The 26,117-nt window shown below is 45.7% G+C and overlaps 1 protein-coding gene across 1 annotated transcript in view; it reads left to right on the top strand.

Annotated features, from left to right (window-relative positions):
• Positions 1 to 2,931: 2,931 nt before the first annotated feature.
• The window catches only part of Agbl2 (AGBL carboxypeptidase 2), a 41,864-nt gene continuing 18,678 nt past the window's right edge, over positions 2,932 to 26,117 (top strand). Inside the window, 9 exon segments of the mRNA XM_051144070.1 lie at positions 2,932 to 3,058; positions 3,633 to 3,696; positions 7,291 to 7,425; positions 8,751 to 8,804; positions 10,915 to 11,100; positions 14,084 to 14,191; positions 16,942 to 17,095; positions 19,970 to 20,752; positions 22,557 to 22,716. Coding sequence (XP_051000027.1) covers positions 3,023 to 3,058; positions 3,633 to 3,696; positions 7,291 to 7,425; positions 8,751 to 8,804; positions 10,915 to 11,100; positions 14,084 to 14,191; positions 16,942 to 17,095; positions 19,970 to 20,752; positions 22,557 to 22,716 — 1,680 coding nt within the window. The 5' untranslated portion in view covers positions 2,932 to 3,022.

Consider the following 26,117-nt stretch of genomic DNA (forward strand, 5'->3'; position numbering starts at 1 on the left):
TTGCCACCTTTTTTCTAACTAGTTTTGCTAACTAGTTTTTGTTTTGTTTCTGGTGTAGAAGATACTTTTTGCATTCTAGCTAGAAGGTAGAGAATAAAGAGTAAAAAGTATTGAGTATTTGATCTCAATCAGTATAGTTGGGAGGAGGGCATTCCAGGCTGCTAGTCTGGTCTGTCTCATCAGTTTAACTGAGAGATTGTAGCCCCAGCTATTATGGGGCTGTTCACTCTCTTAAATTTTTGTTGAAGATTTGTGTTTATGGATATTTTGTCTGCATGCACATCTGCACACCAGAAGAGGGATCCCATAGGACTAGAGTGAGCCACCATGTGGATGCTGGGAATTGAACTCGGGGAAGGTAACCAGTGCTCTTAACTGCTGAGCCATCTCTGCATCTCTGAGGAGATTCACTCTTTAAATAGTACATCTTGGGGGCTGGAGAGATGGCTCAGTGGGTAAGAACATTGTCTATTCTCCCAGAGGTCCTGAGTTCAATTCCCAGCAACCACATGGTGGCTCACAACCATCTATACAGGAATCTAGTGCCCTCTTCTGGCCTGCAGATGCAGATAGAGTGTTCATACATAAAATAAATAAAAATCTTTTAAAAAAAGTACATCTTGGTGCTGGAGAGATGGCTCAATGGTTAAGAGCACTGGCTGCTAGTTTTCCAGAGGTCCTGAGTTCAATTCCCAGCAACCACGTGGTGGCTCACAACTCTCTTGTAATGGGATCTGATGTCCTCTTCTGGTATTCATGAAGACAGCACTTACATACTTAAAATACATAATTTTTTTTTTAAGTGGTGGTGCACACCTTTAATCCCAGCACTCGGGAGGCAGAGCCAGGCGGATCGCTGTGAGTTCGAGGCCAGCCTGGTCTACAGAGTGAGGCCAGGACAGCCAGGGTGACAGAGAGACCTTGTCTCAGAAAAAAAATTATCTTTACTTCCAGACAACAGGGTCATTTAATTGATGGAGACTTAAGTCCTTGAACAGGTCTCAGAATGCAACAGCAGGGGCTGGAGAAAAAGTGGGGCTCATCTCTTAAGAACGCTTAGAGCTGTAACATGCCTAGTCCAGCTCTAGGGAGATCTGACATCAGCGGGGAATTAACGTGCACATAATAAAGAAAATTTTTGGGTTTTGAGACAGGTTTCTCTGTGTAGCCTTGGCTGCCTTGGACCTCACTTTGTAGACCAGGCTGGCCTAGAACTCAGAGATCTGCCTGCCTCTGCCTCCTGAGCGCTAGGATTTAAGACGTGCACCACCACTCCCAGCCACCCCCCAAGTGTGTGTGTATGTGTGTGTGTGTGTGTGTATGAGGTTTTTTAAAAAGGACTGGTTAGATAGTCGAACAGGTTTGTGTTTGCCTGGCGAGCCTGGCACTCGAACGTCTGTGGAACTCATGCAAAGGTGGAAGGAAAGTGACTCCACAAAGTTGTTCTTTGACCTACACATGTGCCCACACTAATCCTGCACACGCAAACACAATCATGAAAAATAAAGGGAAGGCGAATGGCGAGATGGCTTAGGAGTTAAAAGCACTTGCTACTTTTTGCAAGGGCTGGCACAATTTATACAGCCCACAATTGCAGGTAACTAGCTCCCTGGGGATCCGAAGCCTGGCCTCCACAGGCGTTTGCATGCATGCGCGGACCGACACATGGTCACACACACACACACACACACACACACACACACACACGGAGAAATGTTCTTTAAAGGAATGACTAAACCAAATCCAAAGGGGGGGGGCAAGAAGGATATTTTAAATTTGTCAAAGGGAGAAAAGATGGTGTAAACTAGTATAAACCTGATTCCTTCTCTCTAGGGCTGATCTCACTTAACTGTGTTTCATCTTAGTAAAGCTTGCTACAGCTCCAGTCCCCAAATGAAAGGAAGTTTCAGCCCGATTGAAAAAAAGTAACTTATCTAAAACTACAGAAGCTAGAAAATAGCCTGAAGGCTCCCAGCACTGTACTCATCAGTTTCCGGACTGAGTCTGTAAATGAATTTGAGTTTGCGATGAATGAATACATTGTTGGTGGGTGCCTGACATCACAGAGCTCGCAGCGTACTGATGAGGGCGGGGTCCTGCCCTCCTTCCGCTTCTGGCTCCCGGTTGCTAGGCGCCCAGCGTGCGCGCAGAAAGTTCCAGCAGGTGAGCTGAGTGACTGGGACTGCGAAGGAGCCCAGGCTAGGGCAGTGGAGAAGCAAGGGATCCCAGGCTGGAAGTGGGTAAGGAGGGCAGGGGCTTGAGGAGAGCTGGATGCGCAGGGCTAGCGGGTGAGGAGGGGAGGGCGTGGAGGGCAAGCTGCTTCGGGAGGGCAGGACTCCGGGCTGGCCTCTGGAAAGGGTGGGAGTGGTGGGGAGCTCCTGCGGCATCCACCCGGGCTGGGGACTAGCTAGGGGACAGGGCAGCTTAGGGAGCCCCATGTCGCCCCCACAGGCTCTGGCGGAGACTTCTGCTTCGCCCTCCCTCGGCCTTTCCGTCAGCGGTCCACACCTCCAGGGCAGGGCGCTCAGAACTGAACGTTTCCAGGGCCTTCACTATCGACCTCCCCACCCCACCCCACCTTTCCTTTTCAACTGCTCCGAGGCGACTCCGCGCGACGCCCCAACCCGGGTCCTTTGCCTTTTCTGTGGCGTCCTGGTGCCGGACTTCTCAGCCTGAGCTAAGCATGGGGCCAGCGAGGGTCCCGGGATGTCTAGAGGATCAGGTGCGGGGACACGCAGTGCGCCTCGACCCCTCAGGTGCGTGCAGGGAACCGCCGACCGCTCCTTTCGGGAGACGCTGGCTTGGCAAGGGTTTCCCTGAAGCGAGCGGCTGTCGGGGTGAAAGGGCAGGGCCGGCAGATTTGGTGTTCTTTGTAGTGGTGTTGATTGGTTGGGTTTCTTTTCACTTTTCCTACGGGGATTCGTAGCTTCTGCGTAATCAGCTACCCTTTTGGACATTAGGCAGAGGTTGCCGCTGGGTGCAGAGCTACTGACTCGCCTACGTCTTACTACGCGCCAGTAACATGTTCCCGGCGTTGGAAAGAGAGCTAAAGCAGGAGGTCGGTACACTCCCTTTCCGTTAACTCCACAGAAACCCAGTCCCTAGGTCAAAAGGTTCCCTGTGGTGGCATGCTGGCCCAGCTGAGGTCTGTTCTGTGGTCGGCTTTTGGGGAGGAAGGATGGGTAATATGACCTCTCTGTGTAGTCCAGGTTGGCCTAAATTACTCTGTTGCCAGATTAGTCTTGAACTTGCTGTATACTCTCCCACCCCTGCTTCCCTGGTGCTGGGATTACTAGCCTGCACCACCAGACCTGTTGCATTTAGGAGTCCCAAAACAGAACAATTCAATGGATGTCACGTGTTTTGTGACTGTATCGTATGCAGCATGGTTGGCTCCTTTTGTCAAAAACTCAGCGACAGCTGGGCGTGGTGGCTCAGGCCTGTAATTCCCAGCCCTCAACGAGGCAGAGGCAGGCAGATCTCTGTGAATTCGAGGCTAGCCTGGTCTGCAAATCGAGTCCAGGACAACCAAAACTACACAGAGAAACCTGGTCCTGAAAAAACAACAAAAACACCCCAGTGTCTTCATCTGAGGGAAGCGTTCTACTTGAGAGTGCCTTTTCTCTTCACAGACTCTTCCTGACCCCTACGATGATTTTATGCGCCGTCACCTCCAGTACTATGGATACTTTAAAGGTAACACTTTGTTCTTTGACAGTACCAAGTGGAATTGTTGCATTAACTGACATAACTGTTTGGATAATACTCAAATCATTTTTCTAGATGATAAGCAAAAAGTACTTGCCATTGAATGCCCTCGCCTCAGTCAAAGGACAGACTCACAGTAGGTCCACAAGTGCGAATACCTCTCCCAGGCTCTTTAGTTTATTGGCCTGCCCTTCTACTGGTACATCAATAACTACCATCTCTGAATTTCTGTATGACGTTAAAATTGTTCCTATTTGGGCTGGAAAGATAGCTCAGAGGTTAAGAGCATTAGTTGCTCTTACAGAGGTCTTGAGTTCAATTCCCAGCAACCACATGGTGCCCTCTTCTGGTGTGAAGGCACCCATGCAGGCAGAACACTTACATGTAATAAATAAATAAATAAATCTTTTTTAAAAATTTGTTTCGGGCCGGGCGTGGTGGCGTGCGCCTTTAATCCCAGCAGCCTGGAGGCCGAGGCAGGTGAATCGTTGTGAGTTTGAGGCCAGCCTGGTCTGCAAAGCGAGTCCAGGACAGTCAAGGCTACACTGAGAAACTGTGTCTCCAAAAACAAACAAACAAACAAAAGTTTCTATTTTAGATACATCTCACTATGTAGCTAGCCTAGGCTGGTAAAGAACCTACTATGCTGTCTTAGCATTTTGCATGACTGTGCCGCTTTTAGATTCCTGATATCTAGAGAATCCTTTCCCTTCACCTTGTTCTTCCAAGGTCTGTCTCTCCCTCCCTCCCTCCCTCCCTCTCTCCTCTCTCTCTCTCTCTCTCTCTCTCTCTCTCTCTCTCTCTCTCTCTCTCTCTCTCTCTCTCTCTCTCTCTCTCTCTCATCTCTCTCTCTCTGTCTCTCTCTCTCTCATCTCTCTCTCTCTGTCTCTCTCTCTCTGTCTCTCTGTCTCTCTCTCTCTCTCTGGTTCCTGACATTGACCATGGGATGCAAGTGCTCTGCTAGGCTGCACCTTGAGTCTTCTGTATGTGAATTTTAAAATTAGTTTGTGATGCTAAAATATTAGGGACTGAGGGTATAGCTCAGTGGTAGAACACTTGTCTACCATTCCCCAGGGACTGCGTTCAATCCCCAGCACCTTGAAATCTTTTGCTTTTGCTTATTTATATATTTATTTATTTACTTATTGATATATATTTTTAACAACCTGTGTATATCAGGCCAATCTTGAATGTACTCTACTGACATTCGTTTGTTTAAAGCAGACTTGTAGTTTATTAGGAAAAATGTTTTGTTTTTAAAAAAAGATTCATTTTAAAAAACTTTTAGTTGTGTGTGTGTGTGTGCATATATGTTTGTGTATGCACAAGTGTATAAGTGCCCACAGAGGCCAGAGGAGGCTGTGGGTCCCCTGGAGCTGGGGTTACAGGTGGCTGTGACTCGCCCAATGTTAGTGCTAGAAAAAGAACTCTGGTCTTCTAGAAAAAAGTGCCCAGGCTTGTAGCGACTGAGCCATCCACTGCCCAAAATTTTAATTTTAAAAATATTGGGGCTGGAGCTGGAGAGATGGCTCAGAGGTTAAGAGCTCCTTCTTCCGAAGGTCCCGAGTTCAATTCCCAGCAACCACATGGTGGCTCACAACCACCGGTAATGAGATCTGGTGGTGCCTTTTTGTGGTGGGCAGGCACACATGTGGGCAGAATACTGTATAAATAATAAATAAATCTTTTTTTAAAATATTGGGGGCTGGAGAGATGGCTCAGTGGTTAAGAGCACTGACTGTTCTTCCAGAGGTCATGAGTTTGATTCCCAGCAACCACATGGTGGCTCACAACCATCTATAATGTGGTCTGATGACCTCCTTTGGCCTGCAGATGTACATGCAGGCAGAGCTCTGTATACATAATAATAAATAATTAATCTTTAAAAAATATATATTGGGGCTGAGGCTGGGCGGTGGTGGCGCACACCTTTAATCCCAGCACTTGGGAGGCAGAGGCAGGCGGATTGCTATGAGTTCAAGGCCAGCCTGGTTTACAAAGCGAGTTCAGGACAGTCAAGGCTACACAGAAAGTCCCTGTCTCAAAAAAAAAAAAAAAAAGGGCTGGCCAGGCACTATGGTGCATGCCTGTAATCCCAGCAGGCCAACTACTGTGAGTTTGAGGCTAGCCTAGTCTACAAAGCCGAAAACAAAACTATATATGGGCTCAAGTCAGGCAGTGATGGCGCACGCCTTTAATCCAGAACTCAGGAGGCAGAGGCAGACAGATCTGTATGAGTTCAAGGCCAGCCTGGTCTACAGAGCAAGTTCCACGACAGCCACGGCTACACAGAGAGACAAAAACAAAAACAAAATTAAAAACACACATTTACTGAGGCTCAGTTGGTAGAGCGCCTGCCTAGCATACCTGAAATCCCTGTTTTGAGCACCAGCATCTTATAAATGGCAGTGGTCAGTAATCCAGCGCTTGGGGGGCAGGGGCAGGAGGACCAAGCTTCATGGTTCTCCTCAGCTACACAGTGAGTTGGAAGCCAGCCTGGTCCACATGAGGCCCTCTTTCCAAAAGTGGGGGTCAGGCTGAGGAGATTGCTCAGGGACTGAAACGTTTGCTTTCAAATGTGAGGACTGGAGTTTGAATCCCCAGAAACCAACATAAATGCTGGCCAGGCTGATGGCCCACCTGCAGTCCCAGCACTGGAAGGCAGAGATGGGCTTCCCAGAGCAAGCTGGCTAGCAAGGCTGCACAAATCACAAAGCTCTGCTTTTAGCTGTGAGCTCCTGCCTCCATGGGCTGTATCGCAAGTTCCCGGCTAGCTGGAGTACTGCGGTGTTTTAAAACCCCCAGCTCACCAAACAAACAACAAAATCTATTGGACTTGGATTAGATCTATAGATTAAATGAAAGTTTATTAGAAATGATATATTTTGCCATGCATGGTGGTGCGTGCCTTGGGATTCCCAGCATGGTCTACATAGTGAATTTCAGGATACCCAGGGCCATGCCACAGACATCTCTTGGAACTAGCATTATGCATCTAAGTGAGAGAAGTCAACTCAGATCCTCAGAAAGAGAAGCAAACACACTTAAAAACATCTGGGCCATCTCTCCAGCCTGCTCTGTAATCCTGCCTTGCACATATTATGTGGGGGTTCTACCACTGAAGTAGACCCACAACTCTTGCCATGTAGCCCAACTGGCTTCAAACTTGCAATCCTGCTGCCTTGTCCACTCGCAGTGACCACCTTAATACTGATTGTAATTCTAGCAACCTTGTTCCACGTTATTTTTTGTTTTGTTTTGTTTTTTGTTTTGAGACAGGATCTCTCTGTGTAGCCAAGCACAGAGTCCTAGACTCGCTTTGTACACTGGGCTAGCTTTGAACTCACAGCGATCCACCTGCCTCTGCCTCCCAAGTGCTGGGATTAAAGGCGTGCCCACCACACCCAGCTTGTTCCGCATTATTATTAACAATTTCTCCTTGGTTACTAATCTGTTGAAAAGAGAATCTAAGTTTTTCAGATTCAATACTGATTTGAGTGGTTGGGATTCTGATATTGACCTCAGCGCCTAGAGATTGTGAGCTAACCTACAAGCAACTTGGATTAAACCACTTATTCTTAGCTCAGAAGAGCAATCCACCAAATTCCGCTACTACTCAGCATGTTTGGAGGAATAGCCCTCGGTACATGTTGAATGGCTCTTTTGGAGAAAGAGATGATTCCATCTCGGACACCTGAAAAAAAGAAACGTTGCTATGGGAGCATGAGTGACCCCCAGCCATCCACCCCCACCCATGACCCCCAGCCATCCACCGCTACCCATGACCCCCAGCCATCCACCGCTACCCATGACCCCCAGCCATCCACCACTACCCATGACCCCCAGCCATCCACCGCTACCCATGACCCCCAGCCATCCACCGCTACCCATGACCCCCAGCCATCCACCACTACCCAGAACCTTGCTGTGTTGAAATCTCCAGGAACCTCAAAGAACATGACCTAATGTGAGAGAAGCAAAGCAACCTGGCCTCAAACTCAGAGTGATCCGCCTGCCTCTGCCTCTGCCTCCTGAGTGCTGGGATTAAAGGCGTGTGCCGCCACCACCAAGCTTGCTTCACTCTTTTTGAAGATACTCTCAGTAGCACTTCTCATTAATGTGCTGTAATTACTTTAACTTCCTTTATGATGGCTGTCTTAGTTATTTCTTCCTTTTTCATTATTTGAGAGAAAGAGAGAGAAACAGAGAGGAGGAGGAGAGAGAGAGAGAGAGATTTGCAAACAAACTTTTAAGGAGAAACAGAGAGGAGGAGGAGGAGAGAGAGAGAAAGAGAGAGAGAGAGAGATTTGCAAACAAACTTTTAAGGCAAATTCTTCTCTCTCTCTCTCAATGTTAGGGGTCAAACTCAGGGGTAGGCAACAGCTATATCTCCAACCTTTGACTTTTTGAGACTGGGTTCTGCTGTATATCCCAGATTGGTTTAGAATTCCTGATCTTCCTGCTTCTATCTCCTGTGTACACTACAGGGATCATATATATGTGCTACCATATATGAATTACATATTTTTTGGGATAGCCACTCACTGTGTAGTCCTGGGTGGACTAGAACTCACTAGATCGACCTCCCAAATGCTGGAACATAAGGCATGCCCCACTATACCCAACACAAATCTTTTAAAAAATATTTTATTATGTTTAAGGTGTGTGTGTGTGTGTGTGTGTGTGTGTGTGTGTGTCTGTGTGTACATGAGTGCCCCCAAGACCAGGGTTGGGGGTACCCTTAGAGCTGGAGATACAGCAGGCTGTGAGTTCCCCTGCCCCTCGGTGCTGGAAACTGCATCCCAGCCCGCTACAAGAGCAACAAGCGCTCTTAATCCCCGAGCCATCTCTCTAGCCTCTGGCTTTCTTTTGAATTAACTAATCTATCTTTTCAAATAGCATTATGTTTGTTGTCTCATCCATTAATTATTGGGTAAAGATTTATATAGAAATTCATATATGGGGATGAAAAGCAAAAAGATATGGGAGGCAGTGGACAAAAAAAAAAAATAAATAAACAAATGGTACTTCTTTCTTTCTAGGGCCTACGTGTTTATCTTCAACTGGGCATGCTCAGATAGATGCCGTAAGCAGAGGTACTGAGCTTCAGATAAGTATAGCATGGATCTGAAATTCAGCTTGTCAGTCGCCACACTATAGGTTTTTGTTGTTGTTTGTTTGTTTGTTGTTCTTTGGTTTTGTTCAAGACAGGGTTTCTCTGTGTAGCCTTGGCTGTCCTGGACTTGGCTTGTACACTAAGCTGGCCTCAAACAGCGAGCCGCCTGCCTCTGCCTCCCCAAATGTTGGGATTAACAAATGCGCCATCGTACCTGGCTTTATAGACTTTTTAAAAAATGTGTGTGTTTGTATGGTATATGCTGGCGTATGTATGTGTTTGTGGATGTGCATGTGCACATTTAGAAGTCAGTGCTGTGTGTATTTATCTCTCTCCGCCTTATTTTTTGAGACAAGATCTCTCTTACTGAACCTGGATTGCACTGATTCAGCCACACTGCCTGGACAGCCAGCTTCCAGGATCTACCTGTCTCTGACCCACCCCAAACTGGGATAACAGGCCTGCACCTTAATGCCTACTTTAAAAAAAAAAAAAAAAAAAAAAGATTGATTGATTGATTACAGTGTTCTGCCTGCATGTACACCTGCAGGCCAGAAGAGGGCACCAGATCTCATTAGAGACCATGTGGTTGCTGGGAATTGAACTCAGGACCTCTGGATGAGCAGCCAGTGCTCTTAACTGCTGAGCCATCTCTCCAGCCCTACGCCTACAACTTATATGGATTCTGGGTCTCTAAATTCATGTCTTCATCCTTGCACAGCAGACAGTTGAGACATCTCTCTAGCAGCTGAGAACTCTATCTTTTTTCTTTCCTTTCTTCTCTATTTCAGTTTGTCTTTTTTTAAGTGTGTGTGTGTGTGTGTGTGTGTGTGTGTATAGGAGGCTGGAGGACAACACTGGGTGCCATCCTCAGAAATGCTGTCCACGAGCATATGTCACTATGCTCAATTGTTCTGGAGATTGGATTTAGATCTGTGTGCTTTCACAACAGTTAATGATATCTTTGTGCTTTCCCCCATAGTGTTGACAGGAGAATTTAAAACCTTCACTGTTGTTAGGTCTTGGACCCATTAACTTGAATTTTAAGTGTTTGTTTGTTTGTTTGTTTTAATGTTGATGGATAATCTCAGGAGGTTGCTGGGAATTGAACTCAGTACCTTTGGAAGAGCAGCCAGTACTCTTAACCACTGAGCCATCTCTCCAGCCCTTATTTTGGTTTTTTGAATCAGGTTTTCTCTGTAGCTCTGGCTGTTCTGGACTTGTTTTGCAGATCAGGCTGGCCTCAAACTCACATCAATCCACCTGTCTCTGCCTCCCGAATGCTGGGATTAAAGGTGTGCGCCACCACACCCAGCTTTTTTGGGAGGTTTTCAAGACAGGGCTTCTCTATATTATCTTGGCCATCCTGGACTCACTTTGTAGACCAGGCTGGCCTCGAACTCACAGTGATTCGCCTGCCTCTGCCTCCTGGCTATTTTTCTATATATGATTTATTTAATTTTATTTTATGTGCATTGAGGTGAGGGTGTCAGATCCTTTGAAACTGGAATTATAGACCGTTATGAGCTGCCATGTGGGTGCTGGGAATTGAAACTGGGTATTTTGGAAGAGCAGGCCACACTCTTGGTCACAGAGCCATCTCTCCAGCCCTGTTTTCGCTTTTCAAGACAAGGTTTCCCTGTGTAGCCTTGACTGTGTTAGACTTGCTCTGTAGACCAGGCTGGCCTCGAACTCACAGAGATCTGCCTGCTTCTGCCTCCCGAGTGCTGGGATTACAGGCGTGCGCCACTGTGCCTGGCGATCATGTAGAATGTTGACCTAATAGTTTATCATTTTTACTGTTATTTTAAGCAATCTACTTTCCTTAACCTTTTTATCCGTGTGGGGGAGGGTATTAGAACAGCATTGCTGTCTTGCCTGGAATTCTCTGTATAGACCAGGCTGGCCCTGAATTCACAGAAATTCCGCCTGCCTTTGCCTCCTAAAAGCTGGGATTAAAGCTGTACACTTCCACACTCAGATTGCTAATGTCTTAGCACACTGTTAAAAAAATGATTATTATAAAAGAGCGGTAAATCCGTCAAGGTGAAAAAGAAAGCTGCTCATATAATTCCTCTTCCTCTTGGCAGATTCACCGACGCTGAGCTCCCCACTTCTTAGGAGCAGGCAGCTTATTTATGATGAACTGGATGAAGCAAACCCACATCTTCGAGAACCCCAAGAGCTCTTCTCGGTTTTCTCTAGTCAAGGGCCACTGCAGGCTCCAAGATGGCCAATAGAGTGTGAGGTCATCAAGGAGAGCGTCCACCACATTGGTAATGTGTGTTTAGTCCTGCTGTTTTATCTTACTTCAGTACGAGACCATAGGATTTAAAGTCATGTGTATGTGCACAAGGGTATTGTGCAAATGTGTTGTGTGCGTGTGCAAGCCCGAGCTCAGTCTCATATATCATGCTCGGGAGTCATCAGTGTGCCTTGAGTTTTGTTTTTGCTTTTGTTTTGTTTTTAAGATTTATTTATTATGTATACAGTGTTCTGCCCTCATGCCAGAAGAGGGCACCAAATCTCAAAGATGGCTGTGAGCCACCGTGTGGTTGCTGGGAATTGAGCTCAGGACCTGTGGAAGAACAGACAGTGCTCTTAACCTCTGAGCCATCTCCCCAGGCCCTGCCTTGAGTTTTAAGACATGGCAGCATTCCTCAATGGGGCCCACACCTCACAAATTAGGCGAGCCTGGCTGGCCAGAGAGCCCCAGAGGTCCATCTCTCTCCACATCCCCAGCACTGGGATTTACAGGCTCACTCCCAGCTCTTTAGTGTGTGTCCAGGGAATCAAACAAACTCAAGTCTTCACGCTTGCACAGTGAACACTTTACCGATGGAGCCAACTCAATAGCCTCACAACTCAGTCTCTCATGCTGACATAGAAGGCAAGACAGGATCGGTACCTGTTAACTCACCAGAGACTAGAATACTTCTGTTTCTAGGAATGGGAAGATAGCTTCTTTGAGGTCAAAATTTATAAATATGTCTGTTTCCAGGCTTTTGTTTACTAGTGTTCTGTCACCAAGATCCATTCTTGCTGGGCCCATGGACTCTCTCTTGTGATAGAAATGGTCCTGTCTATGAGCTCTTGCTATACAGTCTTTTTGTCGGGGGTGGCAGTGTTCAAGACAGGGTTTCTGTGTCCTGGTTGTCCTGGAACTCACTATGTAGAACAGGCTGGCCTTGAACTCACAGAGATCTGCCTGCCTCTGCCTCCTGAGTGCTGGGATTAAAGGGGTGTGCCGCCACTGCAGACTGGTATACAATCTTTTTTCTTTTCTTTTCTTAAGATTTATTTATTTTGAACCAGGCACGATGGCACATGTCTGTAATCCCAGCTCTCGGGAGGCAGAGGCAGGCGGATCACTGTGAAGTCAAGGCCAGCCTGGTTTACAAAGTGAGTCCAGGACATCAAAGGCTAACACAGAGAGACCTTGTCTCAAAAAACAAAACAAACAAACAAAAAAAGATTTATTTATTTTATGTAAATAAATTTATGCACACCAGAAGAAGGCATCAGATCCTATTACAGATGGTCATGAGCCACCATGTGGTTGCTGGGAATTGAACTCAGGACCTCTGGAGGAGCAGACGGTGCTCTTACCCTCTGAGCCGTCTCTCCAGCCCAGTATACAATCTTTTGCATCAGTTTTTCCTCGGAGTTTTGAGATCGGGTCTCACTGTGTAGCTCTGGCTAGTGGTGAACAAAGGTCTGAATTTTGTCTTCAGCACTGGAGAAATAAAACACAAAAACCCAACTCTGCCGTTCCCCTAAAAAGTTCTAGCGAGCTTAAAGTAAATTAAAAACAGTAAAAAACAAACAAACAAACAAAAACAGTGAAAACCTGTTCTGGCACTATGGACTTCATTACTTATATCAAGCCTGTGGAAACTCAGTTGAACCAAGGATATTATACAGCAAACAACAACCTGGAAAACAGACGTGGCTCTGCTCACTGGCTGCCCTTCCAGAGGACCTGGGCTTATTTCCGGTACCCATGTGGTGGTTCACAGCCATTTGTAACTCCAGTTCTAGGAGATCTGATGTCGTCTTCTTGCCGTCATAGACCACCAAGCATGCATGTGCCACACATGCATATACATATGTGTGTAGAGCTATGCAGAGAGCCCCTGCCACCCAAACCAAATCAAGCAAAAAGACAAAAGTGCTGACTCTTAAATTTATTGCTGACAAAAAGGCTTTATTTTCTCTGAAACAAAGGATGTACTTTTCTGTAGTCAGAAACTGTTTCTAGCACTGGAAAGATGGCTCCATGGTTAAGAGCTTGTCCTAGTCAAGGTTATGATTGCTGTGATGAAACACCATGACCAAAAGCAACTTGAGGAGGAAAGGGTTTATTCGGCTTTCACTTCCAGGTCATAGGCTGGAAGAAGTCAGGATAGGAACTCAAACAGAGCAGGAACCTGGAGGCAGGAGCTGATGTAGAGGCCACAGAGGGGTGCTGCTTACTGGCTTGCTCCCCATGGCTTGTTCACCCTGCTTTCTTACAGAACCCTGGACCACCAGCCCAAGAATGACACCACCCACAATGGAGTGCACCCTCCCTTCCAATCACTAATTGAGAAAAATCTCTACAGGCTTTCTTTTCTTTTTTTTTCTTTTTGTTTTGTTTTTGAGACAGGGTTTCTTTATGTAGCCTTGGCTGTCCTGGACTTACTTTGTAGACCAGGCTGGCCTCAAATCGACATCAATCTACCTGCCTCTGCCTCCCAAGTGCTGGGAGAGTTTCTTTGTTGTTGTTGTTGTTTTGTTTTTTGTTTTTCGAGACATGGTTTCTCTGTGCAGCCTTGGCTGTCGATTTGTAGACCAGGCTGGCTCAGAACTCACAGTGATCTGCCTGCCTCTGCCTCCCAAGTGCTGAGATTACAAGCATGTGCCAACTTGCCCGGCTTTCACACACACACACACACACACACACACACACACACACACACACACATTTTTAAAACAAATTTTTGATTTTACCATATATGTATCAAGCGCTGGGGTCAAACCCAGGACTGTACATGCTAGGCACGTGTCACCATTTGATGGGCTGCTTGCTCAGTTTCTGCCATAGTTGTTATGGAAAGAAACATGACTGAATTATAATAAGAGGGCTGGAGACTTGGGATGAGAATTAGGTTGGATTGAACAACATTAATCATTTGAATAATTGTAATTTTATGTTAATTTTGACTGTACCCTGTATATCGTTTCTTATTCTGTATTTTTGAAAACATCTTCTTTCAGAGTGGGTCCCACCTCAACCAGAATATTTCTATCAACCTACAGGAAGTGAGAAGGTACCTGAGATTGTAGGAGAAGAGCAAGGCACAGTCGTGTACCAGTTAGATTCAGGTACTGTCATCGCACTGACCAGGAGGTGATAACGATAGAAAAGTTACAGTAAACATAGTGTGCATAGTAAGAGTGATTTTGTTTTTTAAACATGGATTCCTGCATCTGTGTGTTTATGGGCACATGTGCTACGGTGCAAGTTTGGAGGTCAGAGGTCAGCCTAAGTCCGTTCTTGCTCAACTTTATGTGGGTTCCAAGGAAGAAAACTCATCATGGTTACTTAGCAAGCTGAGACATCTGGCCAGCCCCAAAATGACTTTATATCTTTTCTTTCTTTTTTTTTCTACAACTACTTATGTGGGACTAAAGAGGGAGTGTTGTGGAGGAAAAGGTACGCCACAACATACAGAGAGGCCAGAGGACAAGTTCTGAGAGGCACTTCTGTCCTCCCACCATGCGGGACCTGGCCTTACACTCAGGTGGTCGAGCTTTGGTGGCAAGTTCCTTTACCTATTGAATCTCACTGGACCTAATAGTGATTTTTAATATTGACACCTTGATGATAATTATCTGTCTTCGCCCTGTGTGGAAGCCTTGATAGTCGTGACTAATCAGCTGTACATTTTCAATAGTTTGTTTTTAAGTACTTTTATATGTTATTCTATGTGTCTGAATGCTTTTCCTGCACAAATGTCTATGCACCACATGCATGCAGTGACCATGGAGGTCACAAGAAGGCATATCAGATTCCCTGAAACTGTAAGATACCACATAGGTGCTAAGAATTGAACCCAAGTCCTCTGGAAGAGCAGCCAGAGCTATCTTTCCAGCTCTTCAACCATTCTTTTTTTTTTTTTTTTTTTTTTTTTTTAATTTATATATGTATGTTGTTGAGACAGGGTTTCTCTGTGTATCCCTAGTTGACCAGGCTGGCCTCGAACTCACAGAGATCTGCCTGCCTCTGCCTGCCAAGTGCTGGGATTAAAGGTGTGCGCCACCACGCCCACCTGGTTTCAATAGTTCTTTTTTAGAATAGGGCTTTTTTTTTTTTTTTTTTTTTTTTTTGAGACAGAGTTTCTCTGTGCTGCTCTAGCAGTCTGGAACTCAGAGGTCCATTTATCTCTGCCTCCCAAGTACTGGCATAAAAGGCATGCACCACCACAGACCAGCCAAATATTTTTAATGTCTTATTTTACGTGCATTGATATTTTGCCTGCATGTGTAACTTGCCATGTGGGCACTAGTAATTGAACCAGGGTCCTCTGGAGTTGAACTCAGGACCTTTTGAAGAGCAGGCAATGCTCTTAACCAGTGAGCCATTTCTCCATCCCAATAGTTGTTTTGTTTTGTTTTGTTTTTTTGAAACGGGGTTCCTCTGTGTAACAGCTCTGGCTGTCCTGGAACTCACTCTGTAAACCAAGCTGGCCTCAAACTCAAGAGATCCGCCTGCCTCAGCCTCCCAAAGTGTTGGCCTGTCCCAGCATTCTTTTTTTTTTTTTTTTAAGATTTATTTATTTTTATGTATACAATGCTCTGGCATCACATTATAGATGGTTGTGAGCCACCATGTGGTTGCTGGGAATTGAACTCAGGACCTCTGGAAGAGCAGTCAGTGCCTCTTAACCTCTGAGCCATCTCTCCAGACCCCCAGCATTCTTTTTAAAAATGTTTTCTTTTGTGTCTACCTGTGTATAGGTATGTGTATATTTGTATGTGAGAGAAGTGCTCTGGTATCAAAAGAGGCTGTTGCACCCCCTGGAACTAGAGCTGCAGGTGCCTAGGAGCCTCCTAATGTGGGTGCTGGGAGCCCAGCTCCATCTTCTACAAGAGTAGCCCCCATAGCTTTATTTAAGAATAAAATGCTCGGGCCGGGTGTGGTGGCACACGCCTTTAATCCCAGCACTCGGGAGGCAGAAGCTGGTGGATCAGTGTGAGTTCGAGGCCAGCCTGGGCTACAAATTGAGTCTAGGACAGCCAAGGCTACACAGAGAGACCCTGTCTCAAAAAACAAACAAACAAACAAAAAACAAAGAATAAAATGCTCACCATAACCTCTATTTTCACTAATTACTGACATTTAATTGTCCTCTAGGCAAATTCACCCATGCCAATTCTTCTCAAACTTCTATTTTCACTTTATTATGGAAGAATATGCCAAAACATTATACATGCAGTATAGTTTATTTTCCATTATCTTTTTAAATATTGATAGCTGAGTGTTTTGTAGAACAAGATCACAGATGTTTTCAGAGCTTCTTTAGAAAGCAGCCAAAACACCACTGTTTCTGGTTTCTTCCAATTTCTGACATTTAAGGTGCCACGCTTGGTTGTTTTGGTTTTCACGTTTTGATAGAGTATTGCTGTGTGGCCTGGCACTTGTGACAGTCTGCCTACCTTACCCTCCCCCAGAGGTCCAGGAAGCTGGGGCTAGGATACCATGTTTTCATTTGTTTGTTTGTTTTTATCAACATCCTTTACGATCAGGATTTAGGTGGAAATGAGCAGTAACGCTATGCCGAGGATCTGACGCGGCAGGCGGTACTCTAAGCCACACAAAGGCTTCAGAGCGACACACTGCAGGAGGTTAAGGGCCTCCTGGGGATGTAGCTTAACTGTCAGAGCACCGGGCTGGCAGGGTAAGGCCCTGGGTTCAACGCCCATTACTATATGTAAAAATATCTAATAGCTGTAAAGTTAAGGGTCCCAGTAAAGACCATAAACAACCCGTTGAATATCTGTAGGGTTGCCAGGGCTCAGTAAAGACTGAGTGAATTCTGGATGGAGTGTAACGGTATCTTTCTCACCTGCAGTGCCCACAGAAGGTGCCTATTTCACCAGTTCCAGAATAGGAGGCAAACGAGGGATTATCAAGGAACGTGCCGTTACGTTGCAAGGGCCAGAAGATGATACTCTGTTGTTTGAGTCCAGGTTTGAGAGTGGGAATCTGCAGAAAGCTGTCAGAGTGTGAGTCACAAGGAGCTTCTCAAAGGGCGGTGGCTGCGGTGGCTGGGAGGCACGCTTAGGAGTGACTTCAGGAGTTTGCAATGTTTGCAAAAGGAAAGTGGCAGAACACTTATTAAGGGCATGACAAAGAATGGAATAATTATCACTAATTTCCCCTCCAAATAAAACATTAAGTCATTTCTTCTTATTATAAAGGAAAAAAGAACTCACTTAAAAGTTAGGATCAGTGAGCCAGGCAGTGATGGCGCACGCCTTTGATCCCAGCACTCAGGAGGCAGAAGCAGGCAGATCTCTGTGAGTTCAAGGCCAGCCTGGACTACAGAGTGAATTCCAGGACAGCCTGGACTACACAGAGAAACCCTGTCTCAAAGAATAAAAAATAAAAATGTTGCATCAGTGGGCCAGCAAGATGACTCGGTGGGTAAAGTCACTTGCCTGTCAAACCTATAGCTGAGTTCAGTCCCTGATCCCACGTAAAGGTGGACATAGACAGCCACCTCCACGAAGTTGGCCTGTGTCCTCCATACAGATGCTGTGGAACATACACGCTCGTGCACACAACAAATAATGATACGTTATATTTTAACATTTTTATTAGTAAAATTATATGTATATATATGCAACAGGAAAGACCCTGTATGGCAGAACTGTTGCCAGGCGTGGTGGTGCTTGCCTTTAATCCCAGTGCTCAGGAGGCAGAGGCTCTGTGAGTTCAAGGCCAGCCCGGTCTACGAAGTGAGTCCAGGAGAGCTACAGCTTGTTACACAGATAAACTTTGTCTGGAAAAACAAAACAAACAAACAAACAACAACAGCAAACAAAACCCAAAAAAAACCCAACCAACGAAAAACCCAAAAAAGAACTGTTAGCAGTTTTATATACATGGTATATATGCCCAAATGCATATGTGTAATATAAACAAGTTACATGAACAAGTATGTATAAGTATAAATACGTGACTATGTATGCCTCTTTATGATTATCTGTGAAGGCTGGGCATAGTGGCATGTGCTTGTTTGTGTTTCTACATACTCCTGTGGCTGAGGGAGGAAGATTGCTAGAGCCTAGGAGTTGAGAACCAGCCTGGGTAATGGTACAAGTCTTCCTCTTTAAATAACCGGGGTGTATATAATATTATGTGTCTCCCATACCTATTTACCCTGTCCCTGAGGGCCAATCATGATAGTTTTGTTTAACTATCTTAAAGAATTATGTTTTTTTAAATATTTGTGGTCTTACAGGATGACTTCTAAAAAGAAAATTATTAGGCCAAAGGGTTCAGATGCTTCAAAGCTTGCTGGTTATCAGCACATTGCCCTCCATTGTGACACCAGCTCCCTCCCTTCACCAGCATGTGGAAGGCCTCTCTCCTAACACTGGCCAGACAAAGGAAGAAGGTGCATCATTTACAAATTGAACCCAGGAACTGGCCATAGTGACCCTCACCTTTTATCCCAGAACCTGGGAGGCAGAGACAGGTGGATCTCTTGAATTAGAGGCCAGCCTGGTCTACAGAGTGAGTGCCAGGACATCCAGGGCTATGTAGAGAGACTGTCCCAAAGCAAACAAAGATCAACTGAACCCAGGGGCTGCAGCAGTGGCTCAGCAATATGATCACTTACTGCTCGTGCAGAAAACCCAGGAGTGACTTCAGGAGTTTGGAATGCAGGAGTTCCCAGCACCCATATGGTGACTCACATCCATAGCTCCAGTTAAGGGGGTCTGACCCCCTTCTTCTGACCTTCACACTCAGGCAGAACATTCATACACATAAATAAATGTAAAGAAAAACTTAAATTGGACCCAGTGCCTGACACATTCTAAGCACATGCCCTACTACTGAGTTGGACCTACCCACTTCTTAATTCAATATGCATCTTATTTCTTTGTTTTGGGGGACAGGATTTGCTATATCTCTGATATTGGCCTTGACTTTACAGACCTCCTGCTTCAGACTCCAATGCTAGGGTTATAGGTGTGCTCCACTGTGCCCAGCTTCTTCCTTTAAAAACAGAAATCTCTCTTTTGGAGAGGAAAGGAACACATGTGGCATGCCACACACACATGCACGTTTGCGTGTGTGTTTCTGCAGGTCAGAGAACAACTTGTAAGATTCGGTTCTCTCCTTCTATGTGAGCGCTGGGGATTGAATTCGTGCCGTCAGGCTTGGTGGCAAGGAGCCTTACCCACTGAGCCATCTCGCCAGCCCCAGTATTTTGTTCCCTTTAAGCAAAGTGAATGTTTTCCAGAGATGCCTTCTCATCTTCAGATTGATGGCCGGAGCTGAAACCAGCGCTAAGGTTTAAGGGGTTACCCAGTGTGATGATCTCTGTGAGGTAGATAGCTAGCAAGCAGCCAAGAGAGGGCACTGTTGAGTGTGTTCCAGAGAAACATCAGTGATTAGAACCTGCTGGCGATGTTCTAGAAAGACACCAAGAAGTTAGCAGAACCTCCAAGCATCTCATGCAGCAGTAAGTTTGTTTGTTTGGCTTTTTGAAACAAGGTTTCCCCTAAATTCAAAATGCCTAGGTAACTCGGGCTACCCTCAAACTCACTGGATAGTCCAGGCCAGCTTGGAAATTATCATCCTCCTGCCTCAGCCTCCCAAGCGCTGTGATTATAGGCATGTCCCACCATACCCAGCCCACCGTGAGCTTTGAGGCTCTTCCTTCTCTGTCCCAAACAAATCTTCCTCCCCACGAGTCTCAGTAGTTTATTTTGTGACTTGGAGACGCGGGCGAACTAGGAAAGAAACGTCAGCTGCAGCCGCCAGCTGTGGGCAGTTTTTCCAAGGAGAAAATACCACTTCCCATCGGTGCTTTGCGGACGCAGTAATGAGGTTGCAGTAACGGCGCTCCTTCTCTTTTGCTACAGAGGTGTCTATGAGTATGAGCTCACCTTGCGAACGGACCTCTACACACACAAGCACACCCAGTGGTTTTACTTTAGAGTTCAGAACACCAGAAAAGACGTCACCTACCGCTTCACTATTGTCAACTTGCTGAAGCCCAGGAGCCTTTACAAGGTAGGCATGAAGCCTCTCATGTACTCGCAGTTGGATGCCACCACCTACAACATTGGCTGGAGGAGAGAAGGGCAGGAAATCAGGTACTACAAGAGCAACATGGACGATGGGCCGCAGCCCCTGTACTGTCTCACCTGGACCATTCAGTTTCCTCACGACCAGGACACTTGCTTCTTTGCGCACTTCTACCCATACACTTACACCGACTTGCAGTGTTATCTCTCGTCCATAGCAAACAACCCCATCCAGTCTCAGTTCTGCAAGCTCCGAGCTTTGTGCAGGAGCCTGGCAGGGAACACCGTCTACTTGCTTACCATCACCAATCCGTCCAGCACCCCTCAGGAAGCAGCTGCAAAGAAGGCTGTGGTGCTGAGCGCCAGAGTCCACCCTGGAGAAAGTAACGGCTCCTGGATCATGACGGGCTTTCTGGACTTCATCCTCAGCAACAGCCCGGATGCCCAGCTCCTCAGGGACATCTTCGTCTTCAAGGCGATCCCCATGTTAAACCCAGACGGTGTGATTGTAGGGAACTGCCGGTGTTCGTTGGCTGGAAGGGACTTGAACAGGCGTTACAAAACTGCTCTGAAGGATTCCTTCCCTTGCATTTGGCACACCAAGAACATGATCAAAAGGTGAGACCTCTTTGTTGATAATTCTGTGAACGCTGTGAGCGTTAGTGCCAGACATCACTGGGCTAGGAGGAGGAAGATGTCTTGGTCATGGGAGTCTTGGTCATGGGAGTCTTGGTCATGAGAGTCTTGGTCATGGGAGTCTTGGTCATGGGAGTCTTGGTCATGGGAGTCTTGGTCATGGGAGTCTTGGTCATGGGAGTCTTGGTCATGGGAGTCTTGGTCATGGGTTAATTTTCAGACCTTTAAAACCACATCAGAACTGCCCCGAGCTATATTTGCAATTCATCTTTTTGCTTTTGTTTTGTTTTTCAAGACAGGATTTCTCTGGTTTAGCTCTGGCTGTCTTGGACTCACTCTGTAGACCAGGCTGGCCTCAAACTCACAGAGATCCGCCTCTCTCTGCCTCCCGAGTGCTGGATTAAAGGTGTGGGCCCCCACTGCCCAGCTCCCATCCTTGACAGAATCACTGACTAACCCGAGAGCTTCCTCTTTTGTTTGCACTAGCTGGCTATCAAGCCTCTGGGATTGGTGTGTCTCCCGACCCATCCTCTCCATGTTAAGGTTTTAGACACGCATCACCGTGTTCAGCTTTTACGTGGTCCTGGGAATCTGAACTCATGTCGTCATACTTGCATAATGAGCACTTTACCCACGGAGCCATCTTGCCAGCCCAGTTACTTCATGTACATTTTTGTTTGTTTGTTTTTTTGAGACAGGGTTTCTCTGTGTAGCCTTGGCTGTCCTGGACTCACTTTGTAGACCCGGCTGGCCTCGAACTCACGTCGATCCGCCGGCCTCTGCCCCCCGAGTGCTGGGATTAAAGGCGTGCGCCACCACGCGCCTGGCTTTCATGTTCATTTCTGATGGAAGGTCTGGCATGGAATTCACTATGTAGCCCAGACTGGTCTCGGACTACAGAGGTCTGCCCTCCTCTGCTGGGTTAACAGTTTGTGCCACCATGCTGGACTCAGTTGTTGCATTTTTAAGTCAAACGTTTGGATGGGAAAAAATAAGGGAAGTTTTATTCATGTGAAACTGTAATCATAATGAAGCTACGTCATCACTCAAGTATGAAACAACAGACACTATGATCGGTGCTTTACGCTTTGACCCATTTACTCTCCCCGTTGGCCCTCGGAGATTACTTATGGTCAATATCCACTGTTGTATGCAACAAGGAAACTGAGTTCCAAAACTGTTAAATAACTTGAACAGGGTCTCAGAGCTGGTAAGCCGCAGGACAGGCGTTGAACACAAGCTCTCTGATTGGGAATCCGAGTACCCTACTGTCACCATACGTTACTTCTGATGAAGAGAAAGTAATCAGTTAGTCCGACCTTTTCAAGCCTGCGTGAAAACAGCTTGAAGCTCTCAGCTATTGGCACCCATCTTAAAAGAGCTTCCATTCCACTGGAAGTGAACCATAGCAGATAAGATACGAATGAAAGTTTCTTTTTTCATTTTTTTTAAGATTTATTTTTTTTATGTATATGAGTACACTGTCTTCATTACACCAGAAATAGGGCATTACAGATGGTTGTGAGCCACCATGTAGTTGCTGGGAATTGAACTCAGGACCTCTGAAAGAACAGCAAGTGCTCTTAACCTCTGAGCCATTTCTCTAGTGTCCACCCCCGCCCCCGTGAAGTTTCTAAGCATACCTGAGAAGGGTTGGGATGACATGTTTGGCCAACTTATAAGGATTGTTATTACTATTGACTGATTCAGTAACCATATATTGTTAAGTGGTTTAATCTCCTATGAGTCTGGCTGTCCACTGCATCCTTCACTTGTCCCTCAACAGACTTCTGGAGGAGAGAGAGGTTCTCATGTACTGTGACTTCCATGGGCACAGCCACAAGAACAACATGTTCCTGTACGGCTGTAACAACCATAACAATCGGAAGCACTGGCTCCATGAGCGGGTCTTTCCTTTAATGCTAAGCAAAAATGCACCAGATAAGGTAAGCATGTGCGCGTGCCATACATTTCTGACCTTATACTGAGGGACAAAGGAGCACACTGCTTCCTAGATGAAGTGTTTGTCTCCTTGTGTTTAATGTTATCTTTGGTGAACTCCAGAAACCTAGGTGTTAAGAATTAAAGTGTGGGGCTGGAGAGATGGCTCAGTGGTTAAGGGCACCGCCTGCTCTTCCAGAGGTCCTGAGTTCAATTCCCAACAACCACATGGTGGCTCACAACCATCTATAATGTTATCTGATACCCTCTTCTGCAGATTAAGCACTCATATACAATAAAATACAATAAATAAATCTTAAAAATAAAAAATGAATAAAAAGAGTTAAAGTGTGGTTTTAAGAGTTGCTGAGTCAGGAACTGGAGAGATGGTTCAGCCCTTAAGAGCACTTGCTGCTCTTTCTTGCAGAGGATCCAAGCCAATTCCAAGCACCCACATGATGGCTCACAACCATCTATAATTCCAATCCCACAGGATTTGATGCCCTCTTCTGTTCTCTGATGGCACCAAGTGCACACATAGTGTACATACATATGTTTGCAAGCAAAACAATTATACACATAAAAAATTTCAATGTAAAACATTTTTAATATAGTATTCTGCCCACATGTATGCCTGCCTGCCACAAGAAGGCACCAGATCTCATTACAGATGGTCATGAGCCACCAAATGGTTGCTGGGAATTGAACTTGGGACTTTTGGAAAAGCAGCCAGTGCTCTTAACCTCTGAGCCATCTCTCCAGCTCATAAAACAATTTTTTATTTTTGATTTTTTGAGACAGGGTTTCTCTGTGTAGCATAAAACAAATTTTTAATTATTAAAAAAAATTGGTGCTGGGTGGTGGCGCACGCCTTTAATCCCAGAACTCCGGAAGAAGAGGCAGGCAGATTGCTCTGAGTTCAAGGCCAACTTGGTCTACAAAGTGAGTCCAGGACAACCAAGGCTACACAGGGAAACCCTGTCTTGAAAAAAACAAAGCAAAACAAAAACAAAAAAATAGTGGGGGCTGGAGAGATGGCTCAGTAGTTAAGAGCACTGGCTGTTCTTCCAGAGGTCCTGGGTTCAATTCCTGACATCCACACAGCAGTTCACAACTGTCTATAACTCCAGTTTCAGAGGATCCAACATCCTCTCACAGACATACTGTGGGCGAGACACCAATGCAAATAAACCAAGTTTTAAAATTTTTGGTGGATCAGCCAGGCATAGTGGTGCATGACTTTAATGCCAGCACTCTGGAGGCAGAAGCTGTCAGATCTCTGTGATTTCAAGGCCAGCCTAGTCTACATAGATAGTTCCAGGCCAGCAAGGGCTACAAAGTAAGGTATGCTAGGAGACGGGTGCGCCTTGAATACATTGTTAAGTGAAAGAAGTCAGCTGTAATACTGTATGATTCCATTGCACCCAATGTTCACTACAGGCAAGTTCTTCCTTACCATGCTGGGGATCAATGAGGACCTTGTTTTGATTTTGTGTGTGTGTGTGTATGTGTGTGTGGTTTTTTTTTTGTTTTTGTTTTTGTTTTTTTTAGTTTTTTAGTTTTAGTTAGAAACCACAGAGACAGGGTTTCTCTGTGTAGCCCTGACTGTCCTAACCATGACCTTGTTTGTGCTAGCCTTTGAGCTATATCCACAACCCAGAAAAGGCAATTCTACATTTGTTCATCTGTTAGTCTTTCAGACAGGGCACTATGAGAGTGCCCCAGCACGAGTGTGAAGGTCAGAGGACAAGCCTCAGGAGTTGGTTCTCTCCTCCTACCATGTGGGCTTCAGGGATAAAAATCAGGTCATCAGACTTGGTGATAAGACCTCGCCCACTGAGCCATCTTGCCAGCCCATAGCAAATCTATAAAGCCAGAAAGTGGTCCAGTAATTGGCCACGGGTGTGTATGTGTGTGTGTGTGTGTGTGTGTGTGCGTGCGCGCGCGCACGAGAGGTGGAATAGATGGGAGGAGACCACTGATGATTTCCTTTTTTCTTTGGGGTTCAGCTAGGGATCAGCCTGGGACTTGAACCTGTGGGCAGGCTCATTAGCCGCAGCTTCCTCCCTGGTCTTTGGGTTCCTTCCTGTGGCTATGGATCTGTTCTGAACTTAGACTGAGGCGGGGACGGCTGAACAGGCATTCAGTTGTGTGCTGCATGTTTAAACTTTGGGGTTGTGCTTTCGTTTATTTGTTTGTTTGTTTGTTTGTTTAAGACATGGTCTTGATTTATAGCCCTGGCTGTTCTCAGATTCTCTATTTAGAACAGCAGCAATCCATCTGCCTGTGACTCTCAAGTACCTGGATGACAGTGATGCAGCACTGTGCCTGACTGAATTACGTACATTGTTTATGCAACTGTGTAAATGAATTAATTTTTTAATATGTATATCATCTCAATAAAAATGTTTTTGGGGGTGCTGACCTCAGGGCTTCATGCATAGTCAGCATGTACCCACCACTGAGCTCAGCCTGGCCTCAAGACTTTTTTTTCTTCCATTTTTCAAAGCAGGATTTTTTGTAGACTAGCCTGGCCTCAAACTTAGAGGTCCACCTGCCTCTGCCTCTGGAGTGCTGGGATTACAAGCACGTGCCACCTCCACATGGCAAGATAAATTTCTTAAAAATTGCTCTATTTCAACTGGGCAAAAGTTGAAATAATAATAAATAATTCTAGCATTTTGGAAACCAAGACAAGAGACATCATGAAGATAGCCTGGGCTAAAAACTTTAAAAGCTATTGAAAACAACTTAAAGCTTAATAACTAACAAGCCAGACATGGTGGCACACACCTGTAAACTCTAGGAGGCAGAGGCAGATAGATCTTTGTGAATTCGAGGCCAGCCTGGTCTACAAGGTGAGTCCCAAGACAGCCAAGGCTACACACCAAACCAACCAACCAACCAAACAAACAAACAAAAAAAACATTAACAGCTTTGTGACCACTAGGCAAATAAAATGTACATTAGTTTATAAGCTGCTTTTTCCTGTTATAAATAGATTCACAAGTATAACTGCCATGAAAGATCGGATTGGATTTAGAAAAATGATGGTTCAGACTCTATCACACAAGGCTGGAGATGTAGCTCAGTTGAGAAAGTGTTTTGCCTAGCTTGCATGAGCAGCACACATGCTGGACATGGCAACGCACACCTGTGGTCCTAGCACTCGGGAGGTGGGGACAGAAGGACCATGCATGATTTGAGGCCAGCCTAGGATACGTGAACCCCATGACAAAAAAAGGAAAGCCAATGTGAGAAATGTTTTGCACGTGCTATTCTTATCTATTATAAAAAGAAGCAATTTTCTCTCTTTTTCTTCAGATGAAATAAAATCTATAACTCAGTATCGTGGATCTCTGTGAGTTCAAAGCCAGCCTGGTCTACAGAGTTCCAAGACAGCCAG

This window comes from Acomys russatus, chromosome 4, assembly GCF_903995435.1.
Source record: "Acomys russatus chromosome 4, mAcoRus1.1, whole genome shotgun sequence".
Lineage (NCBI taxonomy): Eukaryota > Metazoa > Chordata > Mammalia > Rodentia > Muridae > Acomys > Acomys russatus.